Below are 12,055 nucleotides of genomic sequence, written 5' to 3' on the forward strand. Positions count from 1 at the left end.
ACACTCAGTGGTCAGGCAAACTGCCTGTGATTGCTGTCTGTCCCTCTCTCCCCGTATCTGACTCCAAGATGTAAAGTGCCAGCCTCTGGGAAACTGGTGCTTTCTGTGTCCACTGACCTCCCACCCTCCTCCTGAGTCTCTCCCACACCTGACACCCCATCCCCCCACTCCCCACCCCCCATTCCCACCCCCCCAGCCAAGCCCCTGACCCTCTGTCAGACTCAGGCTTTTGTTTCCAAATAGGTAGATACGAAAATGTGTAGAAAGTGGTCTCTCCTGTTTTTGAAAACTGCAATGGTGAGAAAAGAGGACAAATTGCTATGCTAAACTGCGTGGGTTTGGGTTTTTAATCCCAGTTCCTCTATCTTCTGTGGAGGTGGAAGCAAATTGCTCTTGTGGGAATAATCCCTTTTGTTTTTAGGAAAATATTTTAATAGGACTTTGTGTTACGCAGGGATAAAACTTAAACCTGTTCTGGAAAAGAGACAATGCAATTCAGAACAATGTGAAACTACAGGCTCTGCGTCATTATTATAAAAGGTGGTTTTCTTTTGGAATGAGTGGCATCTCTTCAGGGGTTATGGGGAGTTTTGTTCATGCTGCAGCCCGGCCTTGGCTGTGCTTTGGGGAGTTGAGGGTGGGGCCTGTGTCCACGGTGGGAGAGAGCAGGATTGAGCGGGCGACTGGCAGGGGGGGCAGCCCAGTCTGTGGAGAATTCCCAGGGGTTCTCGTAAACACTGGAGGAGGGAACCCCAGGAAGAACGGGGCTGCCACTGGAGCTGTTTCTCTTTCGTTGAGGGGTGGGAGCTGTTCCCCTCTCTGGCAGGGCTATGGAAAAAAACTACTGAGCTCCTTCTAAAATGACTGCAAAGTCAAGTAAAACTGGTCCCTCTGTCCCTGGCCCTCCTGCCACTGCCAGCTGAGAACACAGCCTGTTCTTTGATGAGGCCTAGCGTCTGATGGGATGTGGACAAAACCAATAGAACCTCTCAGTTCCTAAATATTGTATTTTATTTTGAAAAATACCTTTTCATAAATACTTTACTTTGAAAAGGTAAAAAATTTATTTTGAAAAAAGTTGTTCTAGGACACTGGTTCATCCTGCGATTAAGGATGCATGTCCTACGGCATAGGGAACTGGGTTTGAGTCAGTAGCCAAGGGAAAGAATAGATGGACCTTAGGGGGTAAAGGACTTCTGTCTTATATTAGTGTAAAAATTACACTAATCTATTATTTAGATAACAATATATTATAAACATATTACTATGTACTTATATTTTGTAACATAAGTATATTATAAAATAATCAAAAACAATAATTTATAACAGGAAAAATCTATGTTAAAATAAATGTAATATACGACTTTATAGAAAATATAAATAATACATACATGTGTAAAAACCATAAATATCACCAATTACCCTATCACCAAAAATTAATTGATGTTAGCATTTTGGGATACTGTCTTCAGATCTTCTTCTATGCATATAAACAAATAAATAAGCAAACAAATAACTAGATATATTGACCATCCATTCACACTTACTGTATAATCCCAATGGAAAGAGAACACACTTCTTTTCCAACAGTTCTAGCAATAGTCCCAGGGCCAACTCTCACTGGTCCAGCTTGGATCATGTACCTATCCCTAAATCTAGAACACACAAAAGCCAATTTAACCTATAAGATATAGGTTAAAACTAAATATATACTTTTATGAGTCATTCTACTTAATGAAATGAATGAAACCATGCATGTGCAAGTTTTTTGCAAATGTAATTATTAAAATCATTAATTATATATGTTATTAATATCATCACTGCCCTTTCTCCATTGTCCTTTTTCCTCTCCTCTTCTTGCTTTATCTGTTTTTCTGCTTTTTCCTCTTCCCACCAAGTCTCCATCATGTCTGGGTTAACTCGGCTGTGGTGGACTAGTAAGGAGACCAAGTGCTATTTATAGCGGTGTTTCCTCGGGCGGTGTGGTGTGTGGTGATACGGGAACACACCATTAAGGGATACTTCTATCTCTCACTACAGCCGAAGTGGCTTCTGAGAACTCTGTCCATGGTGAGGAAGAATGTATAGGATGCACTCCTCTCTCCCAGCAGAGACAAGCTCTACCTTTTACACCACCTGGTCAACCATTTAGGCATAGATTTGGTAGAATAAGAGTTTGTTACTCAGGGAATATCTGGGATGATGCATTCCTGTCAGTAGACCTACAGAAGGACATTTCAGCTGGAGAGAGACCAGAAAAAAACAATCAACCCAAATCCTGGAGAGGACATCGATGTGAGAATTGGCATTTTAGTTTGGCAAACTGAAGGTTGGCACAGGTCAGGGACTGTAAGAACAGAGTGTCATAAAGTCCTTTATGGAATCTTGGATATATGAAATAAGTAGTTTGGGGATAATTAAATTCCTACTTTAAAAAGTGGGTGGTTGACAACACATGTACATTGGAATTGAATAATTAAGTAAATGAATGGCACATGGTGGGAGCCAGGTTTCTTATTGTTGGAGTAGATGTTTACAGACAAATAAGAGAAGGCTAGAACGATCCATGTGGTAATGAATTAGAATTGAAGACATAAGTGGGAAATCATGCTTAACTTAATATCGATACAGATGGTTACATATGGAAATATTTATAGATATACGTACATACATGGGTTAGTATACACATCTATTTCCTTGCTATGTCAGCTGAGAGGATGTAGAAGCAATGACATCCCAGTAGCAATGAGCACACCTAGCACCCAGATCTTGGTTTCTAATACCATTCTCCAATAAAAGGACTAGGTCACCTTGGAGAAATGGTTGATTCTAGAACTGGGGCAGGAAATATACAGGATGGTCCAGGAGCATCTTATAATGCCAGAAAGTAAGGAAGTACTCAAAACTCCACAATGATGGGGGGAGGTGGTGCGGTAGAGAACAAAAAGGAACACAGGAGCCAATTGAAAGAGCTCCTAATGGCTAAAGCTGTAACAATTTGAACAAGAAAATAAGATATTATCATATTATAACCCAAAGTATAAAATGAATATTCATGAGTACATACTAATATGAATAAATAATTGAATAATTAGATAAATGAGGGATAATAGATAAATCTCCCATATAGAAGAATTCCAAATAACATGTGTAGATACTCTCTGCCTTCAAGGAGGTGGGGCATAACTCCTCAATCCTTAAGTTGTAGATTGCCCATAGTGACTTCCTTCCAAAGAGAACAGTATGGAAAGGAGTGGGGGGAGTAACTTTACAGTGCAGAAACCTGTCAAATACTACCTTAGCCAGGTCATCAGGTCAAAATCAACAGTAACAAGTCATATCGATATACATACTCTTGATACGATGTGATGAGACTAGTGCTTCACCTCTGTGGTCTTCCTCCCCCAAAAATCCATACTCCAAGTCAGATCATGAGAAAAACATCAGACAAATCCCAGTTGAACATCAGTCTACAAAATATCTGACCAGTACTCCCCCACACTATTAAAGTCATCAAAAACAAGAAAATTCTGAGAAACTGTCACAGTCAAGAGGAGCCTAAAGAAGCATGACAACTAGATAACGTAATATTCTGGATGTGATCCTACAACAGAAAAAGGAAATGAAAAAAACTGAGGAAAACTGAATAAAGATTGGACTTAGCTAATAATGGTGTACCAATATTGGTTCATTAATCATGACAAATGTGCCATACTAATGTAAGATGTTAATAATAGAAAGAATTGGGTGTGGGGTATATGAGAACTCTGTACCATCATTGTAATTTTTCTGTAATCTAAAACTTTTCTAAAATAAAAAGGTTGTTTTTTAAAAAGCATCATACACCAAAATGTTAATATTGATTATTTTTGGATGGTAGGATCATAAGAGTTTGCTTTAAGGAACTGCTCAAATTTTCTACAAGTACTATTTATATAATCTGGAAACATTTTTTTAAGTAGGTATGAACTTCCAGTTAGAGATAACAAACTGATCGTGTATCTTTATCTCCTCTTCCTCCACAGACCGCACAAAATTCTTTTTAAAGTATAGACCCATGAGAATACAGAGGGTGGAAGTGAGGACATCAGTGGACAAGATTGAGTTCAGTAATTTTTGGAGGATTGAAAGTGGCTGGAAGAACAGTAACAGAGTTAGCAGAGCAGAGGAAACCAAGACTTGAAGGACCTGGAAAGGAAACTGATGGTGAGGAGTGAGCAGATTCTCCCCATAGAGCCCAGAGAGGCAGGGGACTTGGAGGCAGCAGGTTCTGCAAGAAGAGAGTTTGAAGCATGGGATTAAACTCTAGGGAACTGGTTGAAAGAGATATATGGAAAAATTACAACTCTAGATCCCCTTCCAATCTCACACAGTCAGGCAACAATGCCCCCACCAGAGAGTGGAGGTTTTTTCTTTAGAGAAATTGAATCAGAGCATCCCCGAATTCAGGGATTCCAGCAAGATTAGAGGGCAGATGACTGATTAAGTGTAAGTACACATGATAACAGTAGGGCCCTCTGCAGGACTCTTCCCTTACCGAACTCCCAGAAAGGAACTTTCAGGCATATGTTCCCTGGATAGAAGATTCACTGGAAAAAAATTTACTAGCCCACAAGAGAAGTCCTCTAAGTGTTGGCTTTTCATGGTTTCCCAATGAAATGGCCTGAGAGTGAGGCCCGCCAGTCAAATCCCTGCCCATACACACAGCTGCCAATCATGTTGATGCTCAATGTTACCTAGGACTGGATAGCCCAGAATCACTAGGAATTTGCAGAAAGTCTCCTACATGAAAGAGAGAAACCAAAGCAAACAAATATTTAAAAAAAGGAACTCAGAGGAAGCAGAGATAATGTAAGAAGAAGAAAAACATTTTTAAAATTTTATGTATATATTTCATAGCCTCAGAGAGCTAAAAGAAGATGCATATCCATGAAAAAGAATAGGATGGTGTAAAAAAGGAATAATCAGAGAATGAGCAAGAGCAATTACAAATTTAAAATGTGACAGCTAAAATAAAAGATTCAACAAAAGAGTAGGAAAATAAACTTGAAGATATCTCCCAGAAAGTAGAATAGAAAGATAGATGAAAATTAAGAGAGAAAAGAGTGTTAGAGGATTATTCAAGTTCCAACATCTGTATGCAGTTTCAGAAAACAGAGAAGGTGAAGGATAGGAAACTATTTTTAAAATAATACCAATGCAAGAAAATTTCCCAGAAATGAAGGACATAAATATCAAAATTGAAAGTACCCACTAAATGTCCAGTAGAATGGAGGGAAAATACCAAGGCAATAATTTTGAATTTCAGAATAACCAGATAAAAGAAATAACAGCATAGCTTCTAGAGAGAAAAATCACATAATATGTGAAGGAGTAAGAAGCTGTGGCATCAGACATCTCAACAGCAATATAGGATACTGGAGGATAGTGTTGGGAACCCAAAGTTCTGAGTGAAAATTATTTTAATCCTAGAATTCTGTACTTATCCAAATAAAGGCTAAGTGTAAATGTTGAATAAAGGCGTTTTCAGATTTGTAAGAACTCAAAAATTTTACCTCCCACATACCTTTTCTTAGGAAGATAGTGAAGGGTGTGATTCAGTGAAATGAAAGAACTAAGCCAAGAAGGAGGAATAAAGAAATTCCAGAAAACAGAGGAGCAATTCAAAGGAGAAGACTGATAAAAGGAAGTCCTAAAATGACACCTGAGCTCCAGGTGTAGAGAGCAACTCATTCAAAATGAAGCAAGACAGAGGGTATGGGGGGTGGGGGTGGTAGAGAGAGGACAGTGACAGATTACTGGATACATTTGAATATTTGCGAAAAAACATTGTTATATATTTAACAGATATGTAGAGAACATTTTGAATATTAGCAATAATTATTAAAAAGAAATAAACAAAAGAAAAACTATGGCAACTGTTAACTGCAAGAAAATCACAAAGTCAGAGGGAATATAACTATGCAATACCATTGTTCAGCAGTAAACAATATTTACAGAGTCATAATAAAATAAGCATTGACTACTGATTTAATTTTTTAAATCATGCTCACTTACATGGGAACATGAGAAAAGGGGAAAGGTTAAGAAAACTAAAACCTCAATTACCATGGAGGAAATCAACAGAAAATATCTGTCAAGCTCATGCATACAAGGCAAAGCAAAGTCAAGGCCTAACTGATTTAACCAGTAAAGATACAATTAGCCACCTTTAGACTTAGACAATTTTTTACTCACATAGGTAGCAAAAGGAAGAAGCCAAAGATGCCAGCTCCCTGTGATCCTGGTCCCATACACCAAAAAACAAACAAACAAATACACTGAAACAAAAGGGGCTGGATGACTGAAACATGAGTTGTGGGATACATGTTACTGCGGAGCCAGTTCTAGACTGTGGCTAAGCAGTTTTATATTCTGCAGCTCTATTCTGAGGTATGGGGCTTTAATGATTTGGAAAACAGAAGTAAGGAAGTCTCCTAGGTCATAACCAGAAAGATCAAAGAGATGGAAAGATGGGATAAGAAAGAAGAGGCAAGAGTCCTATAATAAGAATTCTGGGAGAAAGTGAAAAGGGTGACAAAAAGTAATTTTTTTCAAAGAATATGTGAGAATTTTCCAGAAATGAGATAATATTAAAAACATTATAGTGAAACTAGAGAATATCAAGAATAAATTTTAAAGTTTTAAAGCCAAGAGAGAAAAAGAACTGATTACCTAAAGCCCGGGGGTATGGGGGCAGGGTAGAAAACCCTATATCTCATCAAAACCCAAAGGCAATGAGAACCTGTCTCGTGACAGCCTTCGAGGGAAGATAGGGTGGTGAGTGGAGATAGCTTCTTAGTAACTCCTTACAAGTCTCCCATCCTCTCATCTTCTGGGAGGATCACAAGGCATTCCACCAAGACTTACACTAGCTGTGGTTCAACCTTTTGCTTTTGTAGCCTATTTGGATATGTGCAAGGTCACAAGGATGCCATGGCAGAGTTGGTCCATGCAGTATCAAGAAATATCAGTATAAGCATATTTTTTTTAAAAAAAGCAGAAATCATCAGAAGAAAACAGCTAAAAGAGTTGGAAGTAACTATCTCTTCGTAGGCAGACTACAAACAGGGAGGGAGGGGCAGAGGGCTGATCCTTTTATATAAAAGATTTTAATATAGAAGGTTCTATTTGATTCTTTTCTATATACTTTGATAAAAATAGAAGTTAGTTTATTTTAAAGAGGTAGTAGGCACAGGGATAGGTCACTGGCCCCTTGAATCTTTGACCTATCACCTGGTACGTGTTGTTGGACATCTCAAGCTACAGCTCCTGAAGCTTCATACCCCATCTCATCCTTCTCACTTACCAAAGCCTAAAACTTACTCGCCTAGAAGTAGAAGTCCCGAAACTCCAGCCTGGCAAAATAAAGGATGAAAAACGCTCATTGAAGTATCATGAAGTTTCATAGCAACAGGGAAAAGAGGAGATCCTTAAACTTTCAGAAAGAAAAAAGTGAGTTTAAAAAGTCCTAGGAATCAGAATTACAGTTGACACCGCAAAACAATACTGTATCCCAGAAGACAATGACTCCAAAATTCTGAGGGAAGATGATTTTACCCCAAAATTCATGGGCTCTAGAGTGCAGGCTCAGTAGTTGTGGCGCACGGGCTTAGTTGCTCCACAGCATGTGGGATCTTCCCAGACCAGGGCCCGAACCCATGTTCCCTACATTGGCAGGCGGATTCTTAACCACTGCGTCACCATGGAAGCCCCCAACATTCTTATAATAAGAATTCTGGGGGAAAAGTGGAGAGTTTAGCAAAAGGCATTTTTCTAAAAGATAATGGTTGAGGATTTTTCAGAAATGAGGAAATACAGAAGCATTATAGTGAAACTAGGGACCATTTAGTAAAGAAGAAATTCTAAAAGTAAAAGAAAGAAAAAGAAAGAACTGACGACCTAAAAAGGAAAAACAATCAACCTGATAATAGACTTCCCCTGTACCACAACAGAGACTAAGAGACAATGAAGTAATAGCATCAAAGTTCTAATGGAAAATCACTGTGAACCTGGAATTCTGTACTAAACGAAACTATAGTTTAAGACGGAAGGTGAGGGACTTCCCTGGTGGTCCAGTGGTTAAGACTTTGCCTTCAATGCAGGGGGTGCAGATTCAATCCCTGGTTGGGGAGCTAAGATCCCACATGCCATGGGGCCAAAAAAACCAAAACAAAGCAGAAGCAATACTGTAACAAATTCAATAAAGACTTTAAAAATGGTCTACATCAAAAAAAAAATCTTAAAAAAAAATGAGTGAAGGTGAAACAAGGATAATTTAAAACATACAAGCACTTAGAAATATTACTACTCACAGACAATGCTTCTGCAAAAAGAAAACTGAACCCAGAAGGTAGGAATCAGAAGAATCTATGGTGAGGAAAAAGAACACTAAAACATTGTAGTAAATATAATTAAGTGCTGTGTACAAATAGTAAGAATAAGAAGACTAATAATTGTGGCTTTGAAATAAGAAAGGGAGTTCTGAGGGAGGGTACATCAAGCTTAGATCCTTGTCTGACTTGAGAGCAGGCTAGAAGAAGGGATTAATTTAGGCTTTGTTAGAAAAAACATAAATTTGCTGTTATGTTGGGAAATAGAATATATAATTTCAATACTAGTAGAGGAAAACAAAGGGAATAAGTCATGTGCCATGTTTTCACGGTCAGATCCCACATCCCCACCCATCTTGGTCCACCAAAATTGCCATGTAAAACAAAGACTTGGGTTAAGGGGTGCTCACGAAATACTGAGCTGATTACATGGACATTTTAATTTCAAAAGTATCAATAAATTCACAATCTAAGGGTGAAATTGGTTACCTGAACAGGTTTTCATTTATCTGGTCATTAGTTCAACAACAGCATGTATTTCCTGAGACACTCCCATGGGTCAGGCAGCATGTTGGAAATGGATGAGATGAATAACATCAGTTATTCCTTTTAGAGTCTAGGAAAGTAGGGGAGGAAGAAACACCACTAAAGCAACTAACTTGTTTAAAAAAAAAAAAAACAACTCTAAATAGAATGAGGTGGTCCCCCAGTAAATCCTTTCAGTTGGATAAAAAAGAGATTATGGACAGGATTCCACAGAAGCAGATTAACTCAAAATATCTATGATGAAATCTAGAATGAGACGCAAGTCTCCAAAAGAATTATGGGTACAGTGATGGACACACAGAGTTGACTGAACTCAAATAGTTAAAAAAAAAAAAAAGACAAAGTTTTTGAGAGAATTACATCATCAAAAGAACCACCAACCTGTACAAAAGGAAACAGTGACAGTTTGAGATGTGAAAAGACCTTTGAGCCCCAATCCCACACCCAAGAGTGAGTGCCTCCCTAAACTTTGTTAATGAGATTTAAAGGATTGTTAGCACAGAAAAACTGACTAATACATTATGGAAATGTTCTAACATAAGCAAAATATTGAAAATAGTATAATGATGCTCCACATACCCATTATAGAAACTTCAATAACTATCGGCATGTAGGTAATGTTATTTCAACTCTAACCCCACTTACTCCCCCATCTTTGTCTTAGATTATTTTGAAGCAAGTCCAAGATATCTTATCATTTAAACTGTGAATATTTCAGTATGTGTCCATAACAGCTAAGGACTCTCCTTAAAAATAAACACAATGTTGTTATCACACAATTTTTTTTTTGCCTTGAACCTATTCTTTTTTAAAATTGTGGTAAGAAAGTATATAACATAAAATTTACTATCTTAACTGTTTTTAAGCATACAGTTCAGTAGTGTTATTTTCACATTGTTATAAACAGATCTCCAGAACTTTTTCACCTTGCAAAACTGAAATTCTCTACCCATTAAACAACACCTCATCCCTGGTAACACCAGTCTATTTTCTGTCTCTATGAATTTGACTATTTTAGATACTTCCACACTCATCTTGTACATTATCCTATCCTGTAATCAGTTATTTCCCCTAAGGAGCCCTGGTCCTTTTAGTGGGACATGGTATTTAGAAATCACAGTCTAGGTCTAGAGGTGCTCATTGTCACCAAGCTGGTAATGGTTTCTAGACCTTCTCAGTTGACCTCACTAGAAAGCAGATTATTTTACTGATTGTAAGTCCATATTTTCAATTCAAATTTAGGATTTTACTTAATTTAGTTGATTTTTATATTTATATCTCTTTTCTCATTCACTGAAAACCTTGGATCCTAATGATGTTAACATAATTTCTTATTTGCATCATTCTACCTATATATAATAATTTCAGAATATTCATAATATTACTAACAATATGATTACAAAAAGAAGTTTCATATTTTTACAGGGTTTTTTGTAATCATTTCATAAGGTATGCTCCTCTACGGTCACATACTCAAGTTACTGTGTTTTTAAGTCTCTTGAAATAATTCCTTGAGTTTTGCCACCAATTTGACACGTAATTGGTATCATTTCTTTTTCTTTCTTTTTTTTTTTCTCTTTTTCTTTTTAAGAATTGCTTTTTTCTATGCTAATTATTTTGTAATTGTGTATAGTAGTTATATGGCTCAAAAGTCAAGTCCATGAAATTGTTTACTCAGAGAAGTCTAGCTTCTGTCAATGACCTCTCTGCTTGGTCTCTCTCCCAGACAGAAGCTTTTTTTTTTTTTTTTTTTAATGTTATGGTTTATTCTTCTCCTTTTTAAAATATAAGCAAACACACACATGAAGATGAATGTTTTTTCCCAAATAAACAGTAGCATACAATACTTGTTTTCTCCACCCTGCTTTTTTCATCTTATATTTCATATGTGCTAGAAATCACTCAATAGGAACGTACGGAGATGCCCCTCACTCTTTCTCACAACTTCATAGTACTCCTTTGTATAGATATACCATGATCAATTCGACTAGTCCCTTATTGATGGACAAAATAAAATAGAATTTAAGGTAAAAACATTATAAGGGTCAAAGTGGGACATTTCACACTGATAAAAGGAACAATTCACCAAGAAGATATAATAACTGGGAATTTGAATGTTTTCAACAGCACAGCCTTGACATATATAAAGCAAAATCCAAAAGAGTTACAGAGAGAATTTTACAAATCCATAAAGATATTTTCTTGACTTGTATCATAAAAAATGGTTAGCAGTATCTCACCCAGGGTCTCAGAATGCTTTTGAGATGCAGCCATTGCATACCTGACCTTCCTACTTCCAGTCTTACCCCATCCAATCCATTCTCCACACTGCAGCCAGAGTGATTTCTCCAGAGCACACGTTGGACCATGCTTAAAACACTGCAGTGATTCCATTAGGTGCTAAAAGGCCTTTGCTGCTCTGGCCCCACTCTTGTCTCCAGCCACCTTTCTCACCACTCCTGCTCTCCCTGTCTTCCTGTCAGTCATGCTGCACTGGTTTGCAGATCCTCAGTATGAAATGTGGTTTCTCCTGCCTTGGGCTTTTGCATATGCTATTTCCTCTACCTGGACACTGCTCATCTTTCCTCTTCTCCTTCTCCTCTTTCTTTTTCTTCTTCCTCAAGATAACACCTTCTAATCACTTAGGACTCAATTCAGGCATGACCTCCTCCAGGGAGCCTTTCCTGGCTCCACAAGATGGGGTGCACCCTTAGCCCCTGATGTTCCCTAACAGAGAATATATCAGCCTGCTGGCCACAGGCCTTTTCTTTCTCCACTCTAGACTGCAAGTTGAGTTCTGGAAGGGCCAGGATTGTGGAGCTTTTTTTGCTACTGTACCCTCAATCCCTAGCACATGCCTGATATACAGAGAGGCTCAGTAACTATTTATTAAATAAATGAACAGTGGGCAGAGGTAAGGATTATATCACCTTTATGTTACTGGGGAAGAACAGAAGCCTAAAGATGGTCAAGAAACAATACAGAATCGGATGGAGGTAAACTCCTTAAAATCTGGCTTCTTAGCCCGGGATCTGGTCCCAAGGTCTCATGGACCCATAATGAGCTGTCTAAAACAAACAAAGCTGACCATGTCCCTCACATGTAAAAAGCAGATGATCTTTAGGAGTTTTATAAGC

General features: G+C 37.9%; 1 protein-coding gene across 3 annotated transcripts in view; it reads right to left on the reverse strand.

The window, feature by feature from the left end:
- The window catches only part of SLC4A1AP (solute carrier family 4 member 1 adaptor protein), an 88,849-nt gene that overhangs the window by 14,972 nt on the left and 61,822 nt on the right, over window positions 1-12,055 (reverse strand). The window contains exon 14 of one of the 3 annotated variants that reach the window (XM_082427933.1): window positions 235-2,241. The exons of the other annotated variants lie outside the window; for them this stretch is intronic. Within the exon in view, the coding sequence (XP_082284059.1) occupies window positions 2,180-2,241 (62 nt within the window). The 3' untranslated portion in view covers window positions 235-2,179. Of the gene's footprint in view, window positions 1-234; window positions 2,242-12,055 lie in introns of those variants that run through there. 3 annotated transcript variants of the gene reach the window in all.

Source organism: Balaenoptera physalus (genome assembly GCF_965194825.1).
Source record: "Balaenoptera physalus genome assembly, chromosome: 15".
Lineage (NCBI taxonomy): Eukaryota > Metazoa > Chordata > Mammalia > Artiodactyla > Balaenopteridae > Balaenoptera > Balaenoptera physalus.